The sequence below is a fragment of the Octopus sinensis genome, linkage group LG1, assembly GCF_006345805.1.
Source record: "Octopus sinensis linkage group LG1, ASM634580v1, whole genome shotgun sequence".
NCBI classification, from domain to species: Eukaryota; Metazoa; Mollusca; class Cephalopoda; order Octopoda; family Octopodidae; genus Octopus; species Octopus sinensis.
This window is the reverse complement of record NC_042997.1, coordinates 106,281,123-106,307,480: the sequence shown is the minus strand read 5'-3', so window position 1 is coordinate 106,307,480 and position 26,358 is coordinate 106,281,123. Positions and strand designations below refer to the sequence as shown.

At 35.6% G+C, this 26,358-nt stretch overlaps 1 protein-coding gene across 5 annotated transcripts in view; it reads right to left on the bottom strand.

The window, feature by feature from the left end:
* Positions 1-26,358, bottom strand: part of LOC115211160 (ankyrin repeat domain-containing protein SOWAHB) — a 161,817-nt gene that overhangs the window by 82,741 nt on the left and 52,718 nt on the right. For all 5 annotated transcript variants that reach the window (XM_036503466.1, XM_036503464.1, XM_036503465.1 and 2 more), the window contains 4 exons: positions 13,273-13,326; positions 11,950-12,051; positions 8,882-8,894; positions 7,372-7,376 (listed from right to left, as the gene is read on the bottom strand). In XM_036503466.1, the coding sequence (XP_036359359.1) occupies positions 7,372-7,376; positions 8,882-8,894; positions 11,950-12,051; positions 13,273-13,326 (174 nt within the window). The remainder of the gene's footprint in view (positions 1-7,371; positions 7,377-8,881; positions 8,895-11,949; positions 12,052-13,272; positions 13,327-26,358) is intronic.

Genomic DNA, 26,358 nt, shown 5'->3' with positions numbered 1-26,358 from the left:
GTGACTTTGTGTTTATGTTTGTCTCCCACCACTGCTTTACAACTGATGTAGGTGTGTTTATGTCTCTGTAACTTAGCAGTTTGGCAAAAGAGACTGATAGAATAAGTACCAGGGTTAAAAACAAAATAAGTATTTGGGTTTATTCATTTGACAAAAAAATTCCTCAGGGTGGCACCCCGGCATGACTGTAGTCTAATGACTGAATCAAGTAAAAAAATACGAGATATATATACACAAGAAAGCATTTAAATGACTTATAAATAGAATAAATAGTAACTGAATGAAATCAAGTTTTAATGAGATATTAAAAATTAGATAAGCGAGACACAATTACCATATACATGTGTACTCTGGATTTCTGCAATGCCTAACATGGTTATATTATATCATAATGGCAGGATGATGATGGTGTATTTGGCTGTTGTTGTTTAACCATAGGACAGCTCAGTTTGGGCACATCTTGTTTTCAAAAATACTCTGGCCTCAGCCATCCAGAGTTTTTTTGGCATTATGTGTCTCGGACAACATTATTGAATATATTTTTCCCTTTAAGATGACTGGGTGTGATAGAAGAGAGAGAGAGTGAGTGAGAGAGGGGGAGAGAGGGCTAAGTTTTACAGGTCAAACAAGAACATTTTGTTGTTGATTTGAGGCTTTCTCCTGCAGATTTACTTTCTTAAGTTAATCTAACAATTGACTCTTGCATTCATACTAAATATACTTGAATGAATGGTTGGTTACACACAATCACAATTGGAGAATTCATTATGGACCATATCCCTAAGGGGACTTCAGTATTGCCATAAAAACAATGGTGAACTTTAGAACTGCACTGTACCTATTTAAAGAGAATTATCTTCATGTTATTGATATTCCAGTGCAGTGACACAGTTAGACAGGTACTCTAATTAACTTGACTTAGTATCTAATTTATATAGTAAAATCAACGAGGACAATTATATCCAATGTTTTGTGGTTTCTAATAAACATTTCATGATGATGATTGTGATGATTTGACTGGCTACTTGAATGTCTGTCATTTAATTGAAACACTATTAATCTTGAAACTTAAATTAGACAACAAAATATCTTGTTTTATATACATACGTTAATTAAAGCTAGCTAATATGTAACATGTTATAATAAAATCAAAGAAATGCAATATTTGTTTAGTGTTGTTGATGATGGAAATAATATAGAGAAAATTATTAAAACAAACCATTTAAAGAACTTTTCATGATCATTTATGGAGAAACAAGAATCTGATTATTTGGTTCTAGTACCAACAATCTTAAAGTTCATGAAATTGATTAAGTCTGTGTTCCATGAAAAGTAAGTAAACTTTATTTAATTTTTAAAATCTTAATAGATTTTCATGAACTTAAACTATCATTAGATTTCTCATCCCTCACCTCTAATTCATTGTTGCACACATATTTCATTATTTAGGACTCAGTGGAACATCCAGAATTTGAGAGCTAGAAAGAGAGAGACACCTGTCCTGGTACTCAGCTTGTACTTATTTACAGCTGACAAGACTGAAGTAACATGAAATGAAGTGCCTTGCTCAAGGATATGATGCACCATATGGTTCTAGAATTGAACATACAACCTCCTGTTCATGAGCTGAACACCTTTAATATTAGCTCATAAAATATCTCAGTAATGGAAAGCCACGGACAGAAATAAGACATTTGTCAGTATTTTTAAAGCTTAATATCTCACATTTATAAGTAAATCTGCCTTCAAATCAGTCTCATGCCTGTGTTTCATTTAATTTGTGTGTGCTTTACTACATAAAGGCCTACTCTGAGTAATTACTGACGGCACGTACCTGGTACAAAGTGAAAGAGAGGAATCCAAGGAAACTAGTGATGGTCTCTATGCCAGTGAACAAGAGTGTGACAAGGTCACAAAATAAAGAAAATTTTGCTACTCTTCATTGTTTGGTACAAAGTCTAGAAGTTTAAGACATAGTGAAAAGACAAGAGAAAGAGGAGATGAATGAATTGAGTGAGCTGGGTAGAGATATGTCCTTCACTGTAAAGAATTGAAATGTAGAAATAATAACAGAAGCAACAGGCAGAGAGAAGAGACTGAGGAAAATGAAGCAATACAAATCTTGAAATGAAAATAAAATCCCGTGATTATATTCTTAAAAGAACATTCTCATTCTAAAAAATGCTTTAAATTAGTTCTTGTTTAAAACTTTATTCAGGTATAAAGTCTCATTATGTTAAGAATTAAATCTATCTTTGGCCATTTCAGTACCTGCCTATAAACCCAGAAGGCAAATCGTATACTACTAATACAATCAAGTTAAAGTGGTCTGAAGAAGTTTCTACATTGTCCTTAGCAGTGATCATCATCATCATTATCATTTAACATCCGTTGCCCATGCTGGCATGGGTTGGCAGTTTGACTGGACTGGCATGCTGGAAGGATGCACCAGACTCCAATCTGATTTGGCACGGTTTTCTATGGTTGGATGTCCTTCCTAACGTCAACCACTCCGAGAGTGTAATGGGTGTTTTCATGTGCTGCTGGGATGGATGCCATTTATTTGACATTGGGGGGCTATTATGTGCCACTGGCATGGGTACCAATTTGCATGACACCAGTATCTGTCACAAATGCAATTTTACTTAGCTTGATGGGTCTTCTTCTCAAGCATGACATAATGCCAAAGGTATGATATTAAAAAAAAAAAAGAAAAATATGATTCTTGAAAACCTAAAAAAAATTGAATATAGTAAATAAATATAGCAATGTTTTACTTACATACTGTTTGAGGAAACCAAATAAATATTCAGAGTTCCAGGATAAATTAGCAAGTCATAAAAAAAAATAGGGAAAGAGAGTAGTGAAAAAAGTATGAAATACATTAAAAAGTTAACAAACATATATATGCATGCATACAGACATAAATTTATGTTAAACTAAATATATTAAGATTACAAATATCATAGAGCATAAGCTCAAACTATGTCAGATACAAAATGTTATTAGGCACATTGACCCTTTAACATTTAAACCTGTCATATCCGGCCAAAATATTTCACCCATTTAATGTTCAAACTGGTTGTATCCAACCTCTTACACCTACTCTACAATGTCATTGTAAAATAAACAATCACATCACTGAAATCTCAAAACCACAAAACAATGTGAATAACCGAGCATTATAGTTGACACACACAGTGAAGGTGTGTGGCTTAGTGGTTAGGGTATTTGGTTCATGATTGCAAAGTCATGAGTTCAATTCCCAGTGACACATTGTGCCCTTGAGCAAGACACTTTATTTCACTTTGCTCCAGTCTACTCAGCTGACAAAAATGAGTAATACCTGTATTTCAAAGGTCCAGCCTTGTCACACACTGTGTCTGTAGAGTGCTCAGTTACTTGCACGTTAATTTCACAAGCAGGCTGTTTCCTTGATCGGAATGACTGGAACCCTTGTCATTGTAATTGATGGAGTGCCAGTAATACAGTTGACAGAGTAGTATGAATGCTAAAGGGTTAATTTCTTTTACTGAATAATAGGTTTCATTTTATTTCTTAGTTAGGGTGTTATTAATCACATCGTCTCTGAGAGCATAGGTCGCTGATAAAATATTTTCCAAACATCTAGGGCTTTCTAAGGTTTCTGTTTTAGGGGTTTTCTTTTCGGCTGATATCTGCCTCAAGATATTAACATCAAATGTCCTTTACTGCACTCTTTTCTATAGTCTCAGGGCTGCTAAGTCAGAAGGGCCTGCCCAGTGATACTTAATTTAGGCTTGCTATGTGTAACTAATCTTAAGCATTTCTTAACTGTCCTTTGATTCACATATCTTGAAGAATGCTAGGTTAAGAACAACTTTGTGATGCAAGACTGCAGTGCTTAATGAATGAATCCAGCTTTAATATCATTTTATCTTTTACAGACTTCTATTCAATTTTGACTACAGGTCATAGTTACTGCTGTGTTTGGCCACCGGCCACCACATCTGCAAAACACATGCATATAAAAGCCTACAATTTCTTCAGCATCATACTGCTTTTTTTCATGTTTCAAACTCATATTGAGTGGCTATCTTCACTTTGTCACTTAATGTACTAAACTAATATATAACTATTAATAAAAAGATCATCTCCAACCAATGCAATAGCAAAAAGGCTGAGGCATACAATGCAAAATACATATAGTGATATGCTGCGCTTCACACAACAAAACACTATGTAATATATACTATATTCTAATAAGAAACTTTCTTGAAATATAATATTCCTAAGAACACAAGAGATGACACTCGTATGAAGTGGTTCCACCTGCAATGATGATGTCTTTTAAAATAATCATAACAGTAAATATCATTTCGAAATGGACAATGCATGTTTATCTTAATCCATAACTCTAACCTTAACACTTAACAAGTCATGAGCAAGATGTGGGAAAGAAGCTTCACTAGCATGGATGAACAGACTGAGCAACTGAAAAGCAAAATTTCAAAAATTGTATGACAAGTTTACTCTTCTCAGCATTGATGAAGCTACATCACAATTTAGCAGAAAAATTCAATCATCAAAGAAATAAACAAAGTAGAGTGAAAATGTTATGCCTTTGTTGGGCACAGTAATTTTTTTACCAGCAATTTGGGAGGATAAGGCTAGTCAATTACTTTGACCCAGAGCTCAACTGGTGCTCATTTAATCGACCTCCAAATGGATATAAGGCAAAGTTGACCTTGGCAAAATTTGTCCAGCATGCAAATGATTTTGCCAGCTTACCACTGGGCACAGTAATGGTGATCTTGTTTGTGCACTGACAACAGTTTCAACCCCACTAAAGCATATTTAAGTCCCATATGTATTTTAGCAGCCCCAATCAGCAGAAAAGAACTATGTCTGGATAAGTAGACAGGGAGTAATTGCAACTAAAGTTTAAAGAGTAACAAAATGATTTTTGAAAACTTTATTTCTATTTTCATTATTCAATTACAAAAAGAAAACTATATTTTCCAGATTTGTAAAAACTGCTTCGGAAACTAACCCCCATGCCAATCAGTTTTAATCAAATAACTCTAAAACACTAGATCAAATCCTAGAACATCTCCATGCATGAGATAAACATTTGTACTCAACATTTTCCAATAATTTCTGAGAATGTTGTTGGTTCTAGTAGAAACACATTTTGTTGTGAATAGAAAAAGATTAATTGATAAATGAGAGCTTTGTCATACAGGAACACTAAGCTTATTACAATGGCTTCTTATTGATACAACTTTCAGACAGAATGCAAATTAATTGGCTTCAGTATTATTCTTTCCTACTGCCAACAACTGACCCAAATACATTATAACAGGGAGGCTTTTAATATAAAGAGTTATTTCAAAGATTTGCATATCTTTTTTTAACAATGAGAAAAGAAAATTTACTTACACCCTGAAGTGATTCCAAATTCAGAAATTCAACAGTAATACCAAAATATGAAAGAAAAACGACATTATACATATATTACAAATTTTGACTGATCTTCAGCTTCTCTTACAGCTAAACAAATAAATATACACAAGCACATATACACATTGTGATATTGATACAAAGCAATGTATATTGACTAAGCACTCAATGTTCTATCCCTCTGAATACTATAATAGTCAACACAAAAAGCATGGTTTCTATGTGATTTCCATGGTTTCCACTTGGCTAAGTGTCCTCTGTTATATTCTAGAATTAACTAGTGCTCTGTGAGAAAAAACTTGATGGATGGAGTTTATCAGGGAAGATTTTCTATGGCCAGATGCAACTTCTTGTCATCAATCCTCATCTATTTCCAAGCAAGGTTATTTCCCCATGACCTAACATGTTTTAGCAGAAGATTGGAAATGAATAACATTTCTTGTGTGATAGTGACACACATGTACAACTATCAGGTGGTGTCAAGATAAGAACACACACACAAAGACGAGCTTCTTTTAGTTTCCAACTATTAAATCCCTTAAAGGTTTTAGTCAGCCCAGGGTTATAGAAGACATTTGCTCAAGGTACCATGTAGTGGGACTGAACTTGGAACCATGTAATTGGGAAGCAAACTGCTTAACCATAAAACCATGCTTGCACCCATATATATATGTGCAGATGTAGCTGTGTGATTAAGAAGTTTGCTTGCTAACCATATGCTTTCAGGTTCAGTCCCACTGCATGGTATCTTGAGCAGGTACCTTCTGGGCCAAAGCCTTGTGAGTGATTTGTATATACAATATATATATATATATATATAAGGACTGCCTGGGCAAAGTTCAGACAGCTTCTACCCCTACTGGTGACAAAGAGCTTCTTGCCCAGAGTGAAAGATAGATTGTATGATGCATGTATGCGAACTGCCATGCTTCATGTCAGTGAAACATGGACTGTGACTGCTGACAACATGCATAGGCTCGAAAGAGATGAAGCTAGCATGATCCGCTGGATGTGTAATGTCAGTGTGCACACACAAACAGAGTGTAAGCGCCCTGAAAGAAATGTTGGACATAAGAAGCATTGGACGTGGTGTGCAAGAAAGACATTTGCGCTGGTATGGTCAAGTATTACGGACAGATGAGGGAAGCTGTGTGAAATGTCACTCCCAAACAGTGGAAGGAATCCGGGGTAGAGGGAGACCCAGCAAGACATGGGATGAGGTGGTGAAGCATGACCTTTGAATGCTGGGCCTCACAGAGGAAATGACGAAAGACAGAGACCTCTGGAGATATGCTGTGACTGAGAAGACCTGGCAAATAAAGGGAGATCATAGCTGTAACCTACACCAGTGTCGCATAACCAGCCAACTCAAAAGTACCCTTGGATCATAGGGCAACATGCCATGCTTGAGGAGAACTACTAAGTCAAATACAGCAACATCAAATGAAATCAAATTACAATCAAATGGAAATTGTAGTTGTGGTCCCTTTGCTGGTGACACATAAAAAGCACCATCAGAACATCGTCGATGCCAGCCTCCTCGTCCTGACTGGCTTCTGTGCCAATGCCATGTAAAAAGCACCATCTGAACATGGCCAATGCCAGCAATGCCTTGACTGGCTCTCGTGCTGGTAGCATGTAAAAAGCACCCACTAGACTCTTGGAGTGCTTGGCGTTAGGAAAGGCATCCAGCTGTAGAAACACTGCCCAATCAGACTGGAGTCTGGTGCAGCCTTCTGGCTTTCCTGACCCCAGTCGAACTGTCCAACCCATGCCAGCATAGAAAACGGACACTAAACGATGATGATGATATATATATATATATACTGAGAGAGAGGGAGGCGAGAAAATTACAGACAGATAGGTATTTCTTGCTTGTGTGTGTGCATGTGTGTGTGTGTATTTGTCTCTTTCCAATTGTGGCTTGACATAACACATACATTATGTAAAATTACGCTGCCACACAATTTCAGTCTCAATTTTAATAATTTGTTTTTACCTTTATTCCAGATTCCTAGAAAGCAAAAGAAAATCTTATCCTCTCAAGAAAATTTCTCAGTTAATGACATAAGGCATTCCAGCTTTAGAAAAGCATCTTAAATGCTAATCTCTTTCAACTCTTCTCTAAAGTCCTTGAGACTGATTATACAAATGAATCTCTTACATCTGTTATTGCTAAACTAAATTAAATGCTCTCAAGTGTTACTCTCCTCATTCATGTATCTTTATTCTTCATATCATTTTGATCAATCTATTATCTAATTTTCTTTAGTCTTTGAACTCTAGACTGGGTTTCAGTGTCATTATTAATCATCATGCCACCATTGCATAGAATAAATATTAAATTTCAGCATATATATACTAATGGAAGCCATCCTATGTTGAAGTCAGAGCTGGGTTTATCGACTGTCATTTAGGGCTCACCAATTGTTGACTATTACTATATGTACAACCTGCTTCTTTTGACTAAGTTTCTACTGCGATTCAGCATCATCATCACTATAAAACTCATCATTTAACATCCACTTTTCTGTGCTCGCTTGGGTTAGATTGAATTTGTTGATGCAGATTTCCTACAGCTGAAAGCTCTTTCAATGTTTACTTTTCCATGCCTACAAGGCTCAGAGTTTATTGGGGCAGATTACTTGTAGCTGGATGTCCTTTCTCTTGCCTACCCTCACCGGTTTCCAAGCAAGATAATACTGTCCCATTGCCAGGCATGTTTTCACGAAAAATTAGAAATGAATAACACTGCTTATATGACAGGGACACTTGCTTAAGGTACCACACAATGAGACTAAACCTAAAAGTAACCTTCCTAACCACACAACCACATCTTTCTCTCTCTATGAGTGTGTGTGTGTGCATGTGTGTGTGTACGTACATACATACATATATATATATATAATTTATAGGAAGTTAATTACATGGCCAGTCATAGAGTGACCAATGGTTTTGCATCTATAAAGCGCTTAGCCTTATAGACAGTTTGTTGGACTCTAATGGATATGGGCACATATATAAAATTATCCTCATTTAACATACATGTTCTATAGCGGCATTGGTTGGGCCATATGCAGGCTTTAGTTATATTTTTAAACAATGCTCTCTGTATATTTATGCCTTATTTTACTTTTAGTAATTACCATGGCAAAAACAGCAGGGAGTGAGATTAAAATGATTGTATTAAAAATATAACAAAGGTTCACTTCTAGGTCTCAAACAAACTTAATGAGGTTTTGTAAAATGTGGGGTCTTATCAAACTAAAGGTTAACATTTTCAATCTGTTTCCATTTATATTTAGGAGTTGCATTTCACATGTGATTGCATATAACAAAGTAGAATGCATTAATTTTCTAACAATTAGCAAAAAAAAAAAGACTGGAAAATAATTTTAAAGCATTATGATAATTAGAATGGAGACAATTTCTTTACTTACATTAATAAAACTCTGGATTTCAAAATGGTAGCATGAAAGAAAAAAAGAAAAGCAAAAAGAAACAGACAATGAAAGTGTGCCAATAGATTTTTGAAAACATAACTAGAATTTAACAGGAATCATAATGAAAGATAAAAAAATAATTAGATTGCTTAATAGAAAATGAAATTTCATTAATTACAAAAACATCAGAGCATATTAAATGAGCTGAATGCATGGCTGTTTACTTTTTAATTACTGCTAATGCAGTTCAGGGAGTGTTTAATATTTTAAATCTGTTTTTCTAATCAAACTTCATTTAGAATGGAATCAGTTGCAACAACTGTAAATTCATAACAAAATTAATGATAAAATGAGCACCTCAAATTAATCAACTACTCTAAGTTCACCTTTCAAATAAATACTATAGGCTAATGAAAAGGTTAAATGGATTGTAAGTGCAATGTATGCTGCAGGCATGATTTTGTCTCCAGGTTGGGCATTGACATCTACATTCTCAAATTTAATTTACTGTGTGGAATAAGTTTCAAAACTTCAGAACATGTTGCCTGTGACAGACTAGAACTCAACTAGTGAAGAGAGCCATAGTTCATTTACTTAATGTTCTAACATTCATAGCTGAACACCAATATAGTTAACGGAGATATTGTATTCACTTGCTAGCTAAGTGCTTAACATGTGTTCAAGTACATGTACAAAAGTCCTTATCACATTGGCAGAAATACAAAATATCTGTGGGTTGCAAATCCATTGAATCAACCCTTAGTACTTATTTTATTTATGTCAGGCACTAACAAAATGCAAAACCAATTATATGGGATTTGAATTGAGAAATGTGAGATCTCAAGCTACATAATGTAATACAATTAAAACAGCAATGCATACTTGGCACGAGTTTGCTTTCCATAGTAGCAAGGATACTTATTAGGCACAAGCCCAAATTTAGGGTGGAGTGTTATTCATATTAATCCATTTCAATATATGTCTGGTGTTTATTTCATAAACCCCAAAAGGGTGAATAGTAAATTCAACCCTGGAAGGGAACATAGAATGTAAATAAATGTAACTTAATACCACAAGGCATTTTGTTCAGCTCTATATTGACCTGTTGCACTACTACTACTACTACTACTACTACTACTAATAATAATAATAATAATACTACTAATAATAATAATAATGGCTTCAAATTTTAGCACAAGACCAGCAATTTTGGGGGAGGGGATAATTTGATTACATTGGCCCCAGTGTTCAACTGGTATTTATTTTGTTGACCTTGAAAGGATGAACGGTAAAGTCAACTTCAATGGAATTTGAACTAAGAACATAGAGACAGATGAAATGCTGCTAAGCATTTTGCGAGTCTTGCTAATGGTCCTGCTATCTTTCACATAGGGCCACAAATTTGCAAGGAAGTGGTATAGTTGATTGACTTGTATCTTAATGACCACAGAGAAAACTGAAAGTGAGGGAAGCACTTGTCTAAATACAATCAGGCATCCAGAACAAGTATAAAAATTATATGAAAAGTGTTAAAAATGTGTGATAATGTGTGAATCCTGATCTCATGTATTTCTTTGCATTTTGTTACCCTTTAACATTATATTTGAATTAATATGCTTTGTTGTAACATTAATATGCTTAGCTGTTAACATGTAATTAATGATCAAGCCTAGACAACAAAATAAAATAGGTTTTTAAGTATGTAATGTAAAAAAAATTGTATGGAAAGATTAATTCTAAATAGAATTGCTCTTAGTGGAATATGTACATTTTATACAATTACAAATAATTATATGTGGATTAATTTATGAACAGCAAGGTCTCTATTTTAAATATGTTAATATATTTCTAAGACTAGCAATATTAGAGAAAAGCAGATTTGTAAATGAAATGGGTAATTAAAAGACAAGTAGCAGGGCCAAATTCCTAAAGAAGAACAATAATAATAAACTATTTAGTAAAGCAATTTGTTTGTATCTACAAATTATTTTTTCAGTTGTTTCTTGTAAGGCCTTAGATACTACTGTATCGTGTTACTATTTTTATCCAATTTATGTTTTGGAAGGCGGTGGGGAAGTTTCAGTTGTTCTCTTGGGTAGAATAGTTTTGGTTTTACAAGACAGCATAAAGTAATGATTTAATATTTCAATAAAATTACACACATACACATAGAAAGTAACAGCAGTAATGAATGAAAGGAATAGTATTAAATACTGTAAAGTGAAGGAATCATTTAGCTTGGTCAGGTGAATATTAATACCGATGCCCACTTACAATCTCCTTATATAGAAGAGCCTGACAAATGACAATTTTTTCACATACGGAGACTGGAAGTAGTAGGCATTATTGGTTTCAGCCAATAAGCAAACTTAACTACCTACTTACATACACACAAACACACATATTTTTTTATCTATTTCAGTCATTTAGACTGGGGCACCGCCTTGAAGAATCTTTAATGGATGAATCAACCCCAGAACTTTTACAGGGATGTAAACAAACCAGCATCAGTTTTCGAGCAGTAGTCGGGGACACACAAAGACACACACACTTGCATATATATATATATATATATATATATATATATATATATATATATACACACACACATATATATCTATATAAATATACACACACACACACACACATATGTATATATATATATATATATACATACATACATACACACACACACACAATGGTGTCAACATGTACTTTGAATGGCATGTGTTTTTAACTAGGCTAATTGAAAGAGCCAAAATAATGTGACTTTCATACAATGAATAGAGTCTGATATTCAATAAAGTTAACCTTTAAAGCATTAGAAATGAAAAACATTACATCTATCTCTCAAAGAACAATGCATGTAAATTAAGATGTTGGCATAAGGACCACATGGTAAGTTATCAAAATCCTAGTTGCTTGGTGAAAAAGCATAAAATTGTTGCCCTTTTCACGTCACAGCTGTATGGTTAGAACTATAACTAACATGGTGTAAATCATAATAAATCACTTATACAAGTGTGTGAGTCTGTGTTGTTTATAAGCAATGAGTTAAACTTACCCTCTCTTTAGCAAGGGACGGATTTTTTGATAGAAGTTTACTTAGTTCTTGATAATCACAATTAGCTGACTGCTTCATCCAAACTTTTTGCTCATCAGAGAGCTGTTTAATTAAAAAAAATATAATTTAGAAACCAAAATGAAACAGTTAATGAAGTAATTAGTTAAAATTAAAATTAAGACAAACTACAAATAACTGTGGAAAAAAAATTTTAATTTTGAGAATTCATCTCACTCACACACTCATGCACACACACACACACACACACACACACACACTGAAATTTCTAAGATGCTTTCCACCCTCCCTTCTATTAGCCTGAGAGACTTTTTCAAAGGGTCATGAGTAACTGCACTTCCTTCTTGATATCAAAAAAGTTATGCAAATAGAAGAGTTATAGCATAACAATTTAGAAAGAAAATTAACTGAGATATGAAACAGTTCAGGTTTGCAACAGAATGGGTCACTACTGATATTTTCTCACCAATAAAAGAACCACAGTGGCTTGCTTTTGGCTAAGGACATCTATGTACTGTATTTGTTGATCTAGAGCAGTGATTCTTAACCATTTTTTGCCTCTGGATCCCCTTGATTCCTGTTTCAATCAGATGGATCCTCATAACCATTCCATGTTTAATATTTTTATAATTAAACATTATTTGGAATTGTACAAAAAAAAAAACTTATCTAAAATATTTGGTGTATTGTAGAAGTATAAGCAATTTATTACATACAAATTTTAACTCCAAAATTTTATATGGATCCTCAAGAGCCATATGTGTGAATTAGTTTATGAGCAAACAGAAAAATATCCCTAGCTGCCAGTTGAAACCTCTGCTATATCCTGAAGAGCTATAATAAAACAAGGAAAAGGTTAAGAACTAAGCCTTGATGGATTCCTATCAGCTGGGTAAATTCTACTTTGAACTTGCTAATTTTCAGTATGAGTCATTTATCTACACTTGGTTTTCTTGATGACCACCAGATGACCAAGTGCAATACTCTGTTGAATATTTCTCTTGATCAGTGGTTCTCAACCAGGGTCCATATGGCTCTTGAGGATCCATATAAAATTTTGGAGTTAAAATTTGTATGTAATAGCTTATACTTCTACCATACACCAAATATTTTAAATAAGTTTTAGCCTGTCAAGAACTTAGATGCATTACTGAGTGGTTTTCACATAAAATACCGAGGTTTGATGAGGCAAGGAATATTTTCTCACATCTACTTCACTTAAAAGTGGAATGTAGATGAGATCATTCTCTAAAATTAGATGTGAAAACTCAAGATAAATGTTAAAAGATATTTGAAATAACTTACTGTGACAAATCCACCAGCGGAATTTGCATCATCATCATCAGCACCATCTTTATTCTGCAAGAATCAAAAACAAAAGAAGCATTTTATACCAAAATGAGTGATTGCCTCTACTTTTCTTAAAGTCTTGAACCTATGATGGTGTCTTCTTCATCAAATTGGTAACTAACAACAGAAATCAGAAATAAATTGTAAAGATAAAAATCAAAGACAAAAATCTGCTGAAAAATGAACATGTACATATTTAAATTAATGGTAACCAAGGTGTAAATATATTCAGTACCAGTAGTGAAGTAAATTAACTAAACTTCACTACTGGTGTTGTCAGACTTTAGCTTCTGCAAATTTATATGCATTCTAAACACTGTTATTCTGAAACATGAATGGTCATAATTATAATTTTCATTTTCTCACAACAGTTATCTGAGGATGTATGAATTCACAGAAACTCAAGAGTAATGACAATGCCTCAAGTCATTCATCAAAGTACAAACACACACACAAAAAAGAATTAGTTTATATAAAATGCTGGTCAGATTTGTGCCCGGATGTGGTACCACCAATGCTTTTGTCTGAATGAGACGACAACAACAGGAGAGATTCTTAGCTCAGAACAAACCACTATATCTAGCTTTCGTTGGTGTCGGGAAAGCCTTTGAAAGGGTTCTACACTTCTTAGTAAGGGTTAAGAAAAATTGTTGTAAAAGAATGGCTTAAAAGAATGGTGAAAGCTAAAAGAATAATGAAATGGGTGCTGTCAGTGAGTTAGCAATAGGTTAAGTTTGGGTATGGAATTTAAATTGTAAGGAGGTAATCCATCAGATTTTGATTCTTAGCCACCTCCTGTTTATTATAGTTATCCAAGTTATAAAAGAGGATTTTAAGATTGGCTGTCTGTGGATATTCCTGTACAGTGGCAATCAAGTCCTCATAGCTGAATTGGTCATAGATGTAGAGGAAAAGTTCCAAACATCGTTGCAAGCCTTAGAATCAAGAAATCTAAAAATAAATCTGGTAAAGATGAGAGTCTTTGTTAACCTCTTATCCAGTAGATTTTTGAAAAAAAACAACAAAAAAAACAATGCAAAACCAGATGAATCCCTTTTTTTTTTGCTTATGTTATAGTATATTTTATGCTATTGTTCAGGAAAGTGTTAGAATTTAAATATTGTATATACTTATGTAAATATATATGTTATCATTATCATATGTAAGCAAAAACGAGATATCTCAGCTTCTGTAAAAAAAAAAAAAAAAATTAAATGGAAAAAAATTGGAAAGAGTGTTTTAAATAAAAGAAAGGGATAAAATAAAAGCAAAGAAACATTACTCGCTTTACTTGTAGTACTTCTCTTTCATTACATGGCTATTTTGAATAAAATGCTTCAAAACCTGGAGTATCATATAATGGAACTTTGAAAATTTTACACATATAATGGGATTCTTTGTGAACTGGTTTTCCATAGGCATCCTGTTTTTTTTCTCGCATATTGCACACACTTTCTTGGGGGAAATTTCTCCTTTTCTCTAGGAGGAATATCCATGGGAAAATGTCCATATGAGTACTGAGTAAGGTGAGATGAAGATGGTCTTCCAGCTTCTCAACAAGGAACATCAACATAATTTTCTTTGAAGAGGGAATCAATAAGTTCAAGTCAATATTTCATATCAGACATTGGTTTTGCTGTGACTCATTTGTATCAATGATTTGTGCTGTGTCTCATTTGTGTCAATGATTCTTTATAAAGTATCTATGAATCCCACACTGCCAAGTCTATCATGTGAAAAAACACCTTGTAATACCTCCTTCCACATTTTCAGGGGTAATCAACCAAATGTTGGTCAAGTTTGTCAACTCAACCCACAGTGAAGTTGTAATCATAAACCACTTGTGGCTTTATTATCTGTTTCCTTGGAATGCTTACATCTATCATAGATGGATTATGAATGGTAGAGATCATAGTAACATCTTTTTTATCCTTCCATTTTAGTGCCATCACCTTTCCTCTTTGAAAAGCACAAATTTCACCTTATTTTTAGCTTTGCTTGCTTGATTTCTTTTGGAAAATCCTTTCTTGTGACACATATTGCTCCTGGAAAATCTGTGTAATTAGCTACTAAAATATCAGCTAGTTCTGGATAAGCATAAAAATTGTCCACAGTTAGGCAATATCCTTTTCTCAGCAAAGGTTCCATGAGATTCATCACTATTCATGGTGCCATGGTAAGTTCTTGATACTTGTTGCCATTTTGGGTTCCCTTTCCACAATAAATTATAAATTTGCAAACATAGCCAGAGTCAGATTCACATAACATGAAATATTTAACTCCAAATCTATTCCTCTTCAAGGATAAATATTGAATCCAACCCAATCTGCCTTTGTATAAAATGAGGCTTTCATCAACAGAAATGTCTCGTTTTGGAGTGTACAAACTTTGGAACTTCTCTTGTAGCTTAGAGTATATATCATATATTTTATGCAACTTAGGATGCAGGTGACTTGCTTTGTCATAAGAGTGATTATCAAGAAAATGTAGATATTGTTTAATCTTACAAAATCGCTTCAGGGACATGATAGTTGCATAAATTGGCTGTTCAAGAAGAGGATGCTTTGATCACTGCATTTCCAAATCTGGTGCCTTTATTATACTTCCAAGCATGTTCACAGCAAAAAATAAATGCATCTCTCTAACTGTAACAGGGTGCCGATTCTTATCGTTAGGTGAAGTTTGTTGTGCAAATCTATCTCACTGCACACAAAATCAACTAAATCATCATCAAAATAAAGGGAAATAAATCAAGAGGAGTCATTTCTGATACATCACCATCAATTGATATTACTGGGTCTCCAACAAAAGGAAATAGTAGAGAAGCAGGTGCAAGATTATCTCCAACAGGAAGCTGATACCATTGTCTGGCAGCAAGCAAGGAATCATCATTATCATTATTATCATCATCATCATCATTTGGGACAGTAACTTCTGGATCCTATTCACTTGCACTAGAATCTGAGGAGTCCAGATTAGCAAAATCCACATCATCAATTTCACTGTCGCTGCTCATTTTAAAAATAAAAAGCAAAAATGCAAAATGTGTCCTTAGAATGAGCAAACATATGCATGTATGTGTGTGCTAATGATGAATGACTGGTAAGTGCAATGATGTGAGACATGAATCACTTGGCTAAAGTGAGAGCATGAATGGCGTGATGCACTGCCAGATGCATGATTGGGACAAACATACTCGCTTATACCTGAAAAGTGCTGTAGAGTTGAGTTAGATGAGATATTATGTCCCAGCCATTATTTGAGAGAATAACTTTTGGATGAGGTATTTCGTCCAACTCCGAAAAAGGTCAAAAACGAGATATCTTGCCATTGCCAGGCAAGGGGTTCAAGGAAAGAATATAGAACTTTACTGCAATCCATAAAATAGTCATGCTTGATATGTAGAAAAATTTTAAATATGAATTCTTCAGTGTGTAGGCTATGGGTGTAAAAGAAATGCAACAGAATCATGCATGGTCTGATAGAAAAGGACTTTGTATATAACAGGTGAACAGAGATAGTTTGCAGTGAGTGAAACAAGTTTCTTCAAATAACCAGAAGGATCTTTTGACAGTTTTTGTTGCCATAGTGACCTTATCAATAATGGTGGTAGATAAAATGAAAGCATGGTATCAAAAGTGAAAATAGAATGGAAAAAGTCCAAAGGAGCATTGGTTCTGCTGGCAGCAAATGAACTCACTCTCTGGGTGAAAGATAGATTGTATGAGGCTGGCATATGAAGTGTGATACTGTACGAGTAGTTCAACAATGATACAGGATATAAAGTGAGAGCAAAGGCTAGAAAGAAGTGAAGCAACTATTCTCCACTGATTTCATAATATTTATGCACATAAAGAATGAACAAATGAGATGAGGAAAACTAAGTACAAGAAGAATCAGCTAAACTGTACTAGTATAGACATGTGACGCCTATTAAGAATGACAGTTGAATAAAGAAATACCAAGTGCTCTGAGGAGAAGGAGCTTCTGGAATAAGATTGAAAAAGACAAAAGAAGAATTAGCTGATCTTAACCGGATGAACCTCATCAATAAGGGATAATGCACTATGGAAAAACAAAATGCAATATGATAAAGATGATGAAATGTCAAGCTGGATATGATAACAAAAATGATAATGTTTTGATTAGACATGAGATGAAATGTTGTAGCAAGAGAATACAGCTGATTGAATAAAACTCATTAATTGTTTAAATTATAAAGGAACAACAGGAAAAGTTGACATTGGCAATATGTCAGAGGCTGAAAGTAAATAGTAAACACATTTTAATTTAATGCTTAACTGTCTCTCCTATCTTGTGTTTCTAGATATATAAATAAAAATAATAACAATGAGGAACAATACAAAAGTTTTGTATATGGGTCACCTCAAGTTGTATGCTACAGATAGCAAGCAGCCGTTACATAAAAATAAACAAATTCTGCCACAAAATTGATATGAAATTCAATTTGTAAAAAGTACATTTAAGGTAGCTGCTGAGAAGAAAATTAATTAACAAAAAAAAAAAAATTATATGTGAGATAAAGCACAGAGATAAGATAATTAAACCAAAGACTGACAGAGATAATTAAGAATTAATGAACTAGACAAAGTACTAAACAAACCTGAAAGAAAGGTTATGAAGGAATATTATAGATGCATTAGTTAAATAAAATTGTACTTAATGTAAGATAATAAGAATCAATATTCTAGCTGCTTCAGTAATAAGCTGTTAACGATTTAAAATCTTCAACTGAAAGTTAAGTAAGACTTGATCAGAAAGAATAAAAATAATTTCTGCATCTAAAATACACTGTCTTAAAGTCAACATAAGAAAAATTATATTTACTAATGAATATTGGTAATGAATATTGGGAATTAAGAATCTCCTGCAATTAAAATAATTTGCATACAATGACAAAAATATCTCATTGGAACAAAATGTGAGCATGTTTTCTGTATTCAGGAAATACAACAAATGTGAAGTACTAGCTGAAATAATAGACAACTATCTGAATGTGAACAAATAACAGGCGCAGGAGTGGCTGTGTGGTAAGTAGCTTGCTTACCAACCACATGGTTCTGGGTTCAGTCCCACTGTGCGGCACCTTGGGCAAACATCTACTATAGCCTCGGACCAATCAACGCCTTGTGAGGAGGAGTTGGTAGATGGAAACTGAATAAATTAAATTAAATTGAATAGAAGATATGAAATCCACCTGATGAATGTCATTTGAAGACAGGAAACAATTGTAGTGGTGATTTATTTACTTTATATTAAAATTTTTTTTATGTATTGATTAAGTCTTTCCTTGTTTGATTTGCAAAATAGTGGTTTTGTCTCTAATTAATATTATATAATATTTTACTATAAAATTGGATTCAATCCTAAATCTGATTTTTCCCTGTAAATTTGGATTTATTCCCTAATATTTATTATTATATATACATATATATATATATATATATATATATATATATGTATATATATATACATATATATAGCTTAAAGCTATATATAGCTTGGAAGCTTAAAGATCCTGCAAATGGACAGAGATTTAGAGACATATTACTTGAAGCCTTTGACGAAATAGAAGGGGGTATAGCTTCACATGGGATAGAAGACAACTGGAGGTCTCTAAGGGACAACCTGCTGAGAGCCACTGACCAGATCTGTGGTTGGTGCAAAGTCCCCTCAAGACCCAAAATAACGTGGTGGAACAATATTGTTGACAGGGCTATTAGACAAAAGAAACAGGAAGAACGGTGGTAGCAGGGAAGTGTATCAGACTGCCAGAAGGGACGCTAGGAAGCAGGTGTATTTAGCCAGAGGGGAAGCATATAAGAAAAAATTTGCCAATGTTCTGCGCTGTGAGGATGAAAGACTTGAGGTATTTCGTGTTGCAAGACAGTGTGTGAGAGAGAATCGTGACGTAGGAGAGAAATGTGTTCACAAGGATGATGGTTCACTTGCGCTAAATGAGGATGCAAAGAGAGAGGTTTGGAGACGCCACTATGAAAGGTTGCTGAATAAGGAAAATGAATGGGATAAAGAGAGTCTGTCAACCCAACAGAGGGACCAGCAATCCGAGTTGACAGTTCCTTAGTAGTTAAGGCAATTACAAACAGGGAAAGCCACAGGCCCATCAGGAATTACTGCAGAGATGCTCAAAATATCTGGTAGTGTCGGCTATAGCCTAGTCACCTGTATAGTTAACCAGGGGTATCAAGCTGCTGGATCAAGTAATGAAGGTTACGGAGACGGTTATAGCCCAACTAATTAGAGAGAGAGTTAGCTTAGATGAGATACAGTTTGGGTTCGTGCCAAGGAAAAGTACTACCGATGCTATATTCCTGGTAAGACAGCTGCAGGAGAAATACCTAGCCAAAGATAAGCCCCTGTACCTGGCTTTTGTTGGCATGGAGAAAGCCTTCGACAGGGTCCCCCAATCCCTTATCTGGTGGTCAATGAGGAAACTAGTGATAGATGAATGGTTAGTGAGAGCTGTGCGAGCCATGTACAGAGACGCTGCTAGTAAAGTGAGGGTTGGCAACGAGTACAGTGAAGAATTCTGGGTAGAGGTTGGGGTCCACCAAGGTTCAGTCCTCAGTCCCCTCCTATTTATCATAATCCTCCAGGCAATAACGGAGGAATTCAAGACAGGATGCCCCTGGGAGCTCCTCTATGCTGATGACCTTGCTCTAACTGCTGAGTCACTATCAGAACTGGAGGAGAAGTTTCAGGTGTGGAAACAAGGATTAGAATCGAAGGGCCTTAGAATCAACCTAGCCAAAACCAAAGTCCTAATAAGTAGGAAGGTAGACCAATCACAAACACCTTCAGGTAGATGGCCCTGCTCGATCTGTAGAAAAGGTGTAGGTAGAAACTCTATAAGATGCACCAAGTGTAAGCTATGGACACATAAGAGGTGCAGCAATGTTAAAGAAAGGCTAACTAGGAAAATAGTTTTTGTTTGTGGCAGATGCTTAGGAGCAATAAACACTGAAAATGTGCAGAGACCAACTTCTACCACATTCCAGGGAGAAAAACTAGAAGTAGTTGATAGCTTCCGCTACCTAGGTGACCAAGTCAGTAGCGGGGGTGGGTGTGGTGAAAGTGTAACTGCTAGAGTAAGAAAAGCCTGGGCAAAGTTCAGAGAGCTCTTACCCCTGCTGGTGACAAAAAACCTCTCGCTCAGAGTAAAAGGCAGACTGTATGATGCATGTGTACGAACAGCCATGCTACATGGTAGTGAAACATGGGCTGAGACTGCTGAGGATATGCGTAAGCTCGCAAGAAATGAAGCCAGTATGCTCCGATGGATGTCAGTGTTCATACTCGACAGAGTGTAAGTAGCTTGAGAGAAAAGTTGGACCTAAGAAGCATCAGTTGTGGTGTGCAAGAGAGACGTTTGCGCTGGTATGGCTTAAGATAGTTCTGTGCAAAAGAGCCACACCCTAGCGGTTGAAGGAACCTGTGGAAGAGGTAGACCCAGGAAAACCTGGGACGAGGTGGTGAAGCACGACCTTTGAACTTTAGGTCTCACCAAGGAAATGACTAGAGACCGAGACCTATGGAAGTATGCTGTGCGTGAGAAGACCCGTGGCCCCTACCTGGTATGTAGCCAGTCAACTTATACATACCTTTCCTCCTTGGGACACAAAACTCCACTTCTGAAAACCCATTGAGACAAGTGAAAATCAAATCAAATCAAATCAGATATTAGAAAGCAGAACTAAAATCGAAGTCGATCAACATCAATGGAAATTGCAGCTGTGATACCAGTGCCGGTGACAAGTAAGCAAACCATCCGATCGTGACCGTTGCCAGCGCCGCCCCGACTGGCCTCCGTGCCGGGGGCATGTAAAAAGCACCATCCGTTTGTGGCCATTGCCAGCCTTGCCTGGCCCCCACGCTGGTGGCACGTAAAAAGCACCATCCGATCGTGGCCGTTGCCAGCCTCGCCTGGCCCCGTGCCGGAGGCACATAAAAAGCACCATCCGTCTGTGGCCGTTTGCCAGCCCTGTCTGGCACCTGTGTGGGTGGCACGTAAAAAGCACCCACTACACTCACGGAGTGGTTGGTGTTAGGAAGGGCATCCAGCTGTAGAAACACTGCCAGATCAGACTGGGCCTGATGCAGCCTTCTGGCTTCCCAGACCCCAGTTGAACCGTCCAACCCATGCTAGCATGGAAAGCGGACGCTAAATGATGATGATGATGATGTATATGTGTTATGTTTGTGTATCTGTGTTGTTTCCCCACCATCGTCTGACAGCCGATGTTGGCGTGTTTACATCCCCTGTAACTTAGCGGTTTGGCGAAAAGACACTGATAGACTGAGTACTAGGCGTACAAAGAATAAGTCCTAGGGTTGATTTGTTTGACTAAAGGCGGTGCTCCAGCATGGGTGCATTCAAATGACTGAAACAAATAAAAGAGTAAAAAAAGTAACTAAAAACTTAAATGGGGCCAGAAAATAGCATGGTAAGATGTGAGCAAAAAAAGCCCTTAAATGGTCAATACTTAATATAACTAGCCAAAGTAGAAGTGGATATCATTTTTCACTACCCATCTTGAGCTTCCTGTGTTCTTTCATTTGATAATTTAAGCCCAAACAAGACAGGTTTCAGTTGCAAGCCTGGAGAACAGTAAGTTGCATACAGCCAAATCAAAATGTTTTAAATAATAATACATGTAAGTTGTACTTGATATGTTGAGTACCTTTTTCTTTTGTTTCTGCATTCACATGAATGTATGTGTATGTATATATATATATACACGTGTGTATGTATATGTACAAATATACGACGGGCTTCTTTCAGTTTCCGTCTACCAAATCTACCCACAAGGTATTGGTCGGCCTGAGGCTATAGTAGAAGACACTTGCCCAAGGTGCCACGCAGTTTGTGAGGAACCCATTGACCCAATTTTTTGACTTTTCCAATGGCATACAGGTGTCGATGAATGGTTGAATGACTAAATCCAAGCTTCTCTGCTAGTCCCTCAACAGTTACTATGGAATTTTGTTCCACCAGGGTTTGCAGGACATCCTCATCAAGCTCTACAGATCTTTCAGGACGAGGCTCGTCTTCTAGGCTGTAGTTTCCAGCTTGGAATTTCTAGAACCCCTTATACTGCATTAATATTCCTCGCACTTTCCTTTGCATTGTTTCCTTTATTGAACTCATAAAACAAACTATGCCAAATATGCTTCTTTGACACTTCTATTATAGCTTAAAAAAATAACTGTTAAAATCGAATTGCACTCTTGAAAACTTGCACTAAGAATAAGGTCAAAGTAAAACTACTACCTGGTTTTATAGTAAGGTGTTGCAAGTAGTTTATCCCATCCCCCTCCAACTTTCAGTTCATGCAAATGAAAAAAACCACATTATTTATGTGATGACCCAATACTTATTAAATTGATCTCTTTTGCTTAACCGCTAAGTTACAGGAACATAAACACACCAACACTAGTTGTCAAATGGTGGTGGGACAAACGTATGTGTGTATATATATATATATATATATACATGGGTATCTTTCAGTTTCCGCCACCAAAATCTACTCATAAAGCTTTGGTTGGATCGAGGCTATAGTGGAAGACACTTGCCTATGGTGTCACGCAGTGGGATTGAACCCAGAACCATGTGATTAGGAAGCAAGCTTCTTACCACATATCTGTGCCTATACCTTTATATACAGGGTGTCCTAAAAAAATGTATACACACCTTAAATAATTGTAAATTTGTTATTCTTTGTAAGCCTAGTACTTATTCTATTGTTCTCTTTTGCCGAACCAATATGTGTATACATTTTTTTTGGGACACCTTGTAAGTGTATATAAACAATACGTAAGTGTATTGTTTATGGTCACTTTAATGTGGCTGTCCTCTAAGAGACAACAATACTGCCATTTTAACTCCAGGAAGATACTTCCTCCAGATGGTTTATTCAGTGAACTTCTCGCACTCAATAATTATAGCAAGCAAGTGATAACTCCGGCCACCCTAGCTCCAAGACCACCAGACCATGTAGTTTTGATCTGTATGGGATCTTCTTGGTGGTGGTCACTTGTTGCCAGGTATGGCAGCAGTTTAACCTTGCTGGCAATACGTAGAAAACAGTGTCATGCAATCATTGATCTTGCAAATAAGAAACTCTCTCCCACTTGCAATAAATATTGAGTGCCAGAAGCACACTGTATAAACCAACTGAAGATGTATTTTTGGAGTTAAAATGGCAGTATTGTCATCTCTTAGAGAACAGCCACATTAAAGTGGCCATACACAATACGTTTTGGTCCATATGCTGCTTCTGTCTCAAACAGAGCTTTACTAACAGACTAGTTTCCTAGTTACAAAATCAGTGAGTTATGAAACTATGTACATTACAAGTAAGGTTAAAAAAACTGCTGCTATGCCTGGCGACGAGTACCTACAACTGAAAAGATCCAATACAGATCAAAACCACATGATCTGGTGGTGTTGGAGTTAGGGTGACAGGAGTTATCTCCCACTTATACATACACACACACACACACACACACATATATATATATATATAAAATACACACACATACATACTTACATACATACAAACATACGTGAACAAATGTTTTAACATTGTCCTGTTGAATAAATTAAAGAATGGACGGTTTTTATGAATAATCTGCTGAAAACAGTTGTTCTTGAATGGCTTAAAACATCTCTTCAGCAGCATAGCAACAGTTTATAACTGGTGAAATTGGTATTATAGCTGATCTTTGGGTTATAGTAGAAGATATTTGTCCAAAATGTTGCATAGTGTGAGTGAATCCAAGATCACATGGCCTAGTTGGGAAGCAAGCTTCCTAACCACAGAGCCACACCTGTGCCTATCTATGAGCAATTTAAATTCATTTGATCAATTGTCTACGTGTAATATCGATCTGTTTGATCAGCGATAAAGGAGGCAACCTAAAACTTAAATACTGAAATCAACGAGCCAGTCAATCAACACCACAAAGTTAAAATAGAAAATCAAATGTAAGACATTATTGAAACAAAGAAAACACTGTGCTAAAATTAAATAAACACATATAAACAGAATATAAAAAAAACCCCAATCATATGAAGAAAAAGAACAGAGTAAATTTTTTTTAAATCTCACTAGCTGAAATAAGTTTATATATACATATATATATATATATATATATATATATATTGCGTTATAGTAGAAAACCTGATTCCTAGTTAAAGTTTAATTCTTTCAAAGCAGAGAAAATTAGACTTTAAATAAAGAATTGACAAATTAACAGGTGTTCTGAGTTAGTCATCATGCTTAAGCAGAAATCTCTGGCACTAATTTCAAAGTGGTATGAAACAAGAAAATTAGGAGAGAAGAGAGAGAGAGAGAGAAAGAGGGAACAAGAGCAAATCAGTGAGGATGGAATGTAATAAGAAATAATTAAAAATATAAAAGCAAACCACAAAAATAACTATTATGTGAAATGATTAGCTAATCAAAAGGCGAAAATTAGTCAAACAAAATTAATGAAGGAAGGAAAAAAAAGAAAGAAGAAAGGCTGGTGAAGGTGGTGGTGGTGGGGGGGGGACACCAAACAAAAGCTAGAACAGGGTTTAGGCAGAAAACCAAAAACCATACACAAAAAAGCTAAACGCTAATCTGATAAGTGGGGAGCTCGTTAATGATTTGAAAATTAGATTAAAGCATAATATGTATGGAATATGTAGCAGGAGTGGGGGAAAGGAATAAAATGGTAAGAGAATAGACCAAAGTAGAGAGGGAGAGGAAACAAAATGAGAGAGGAGAAGAGAGAGATAAAGGTGTGAAGTAACAATAATAAGAATTGAATAGAACATAAGGGTGGGTGGAGGAACGGGGCCAGTAATTGTAACAGATGTTTTAAATATGTAAAACATGGTCAACTCTAACAATAAGAGAAAACAATGAGAGTAACAATAAGGGTGGGTGGGTGTTTTGGTGGTGGTGGTCGAGGAGGAGGAGGTGATGCCTGACTGAAAATAAGAGGAGGGTTCTTCTCAAAAGACAAACAACGAATCAGAATTTTAGTTGATGAGAGGCAGGAATGTGTGTGTATATGCATATATGATACGTGCAGATGTTTCTTCAGGGTGACCTCATTTGTCACACCATTTTACTGAAAGTCCTATGGTGATGGAAGAGTGTCAATGTGTGCAAACCTGATCAGTTGGAAGCACGCAATAAGTTGCAACTTCCATCCGTCACTTATGCTTCAAATCATGCAGATCTGCAATAAAACTGAATAGTTATCCGAGAGGTCATGGACAGAAAGTCAGAAGTGACAACAAGCAAGGACAAAGAGACGGCAATCATCTGTGAAAGGGGAACGATCACCACCTTTATATATACATATGTATGCATGTGTGTGTGCGTGAGTGAATACGTATAATTTTATATATATCATCATCATCATTGTTTAACATGATGATGATGATGATATATATATATATATATACACACACACACACCACACACACACACACAAATGTGGCACTGATGGCAAATTGGTTGAATCTTAAGAAGACTGGATAACATGTCTCATAATCTTTGATCTGACTCTGTACCCTTAGTTCAAATCCTGTTGAGGTCAACTGGGCCTTTGAAGTCTCTGATCTTGATAAAACAAAAAGTACCAATTTAAGGAGATAGACCGCCAGACTCATAAGAAAGTCACATTGGATGGCTTGCAATATTTGTTCTGACTGTTTGCACTCTGATTTCGAATTCCACCATGGTCCATTTCAGTGGTACACTTATTTAGCTGCCCAGTTAAACAATAACCTCTTGGTACCTTAGACTCCTTTAATAAAGTTTACTCTGTAGTAAGAATTAGGACCAGGTCTCCCTTTTAGCCTCTCATTCATTTTGGAGGCCCAGTGAAAAGTCATAGCGACTGCCTGCTCTCTTTACTGAAAGATAAAAAAAAGTATGTACAAATATACACTTATTCACATACAGACTGTGTATGTGTGTATATGTATTATATATTATT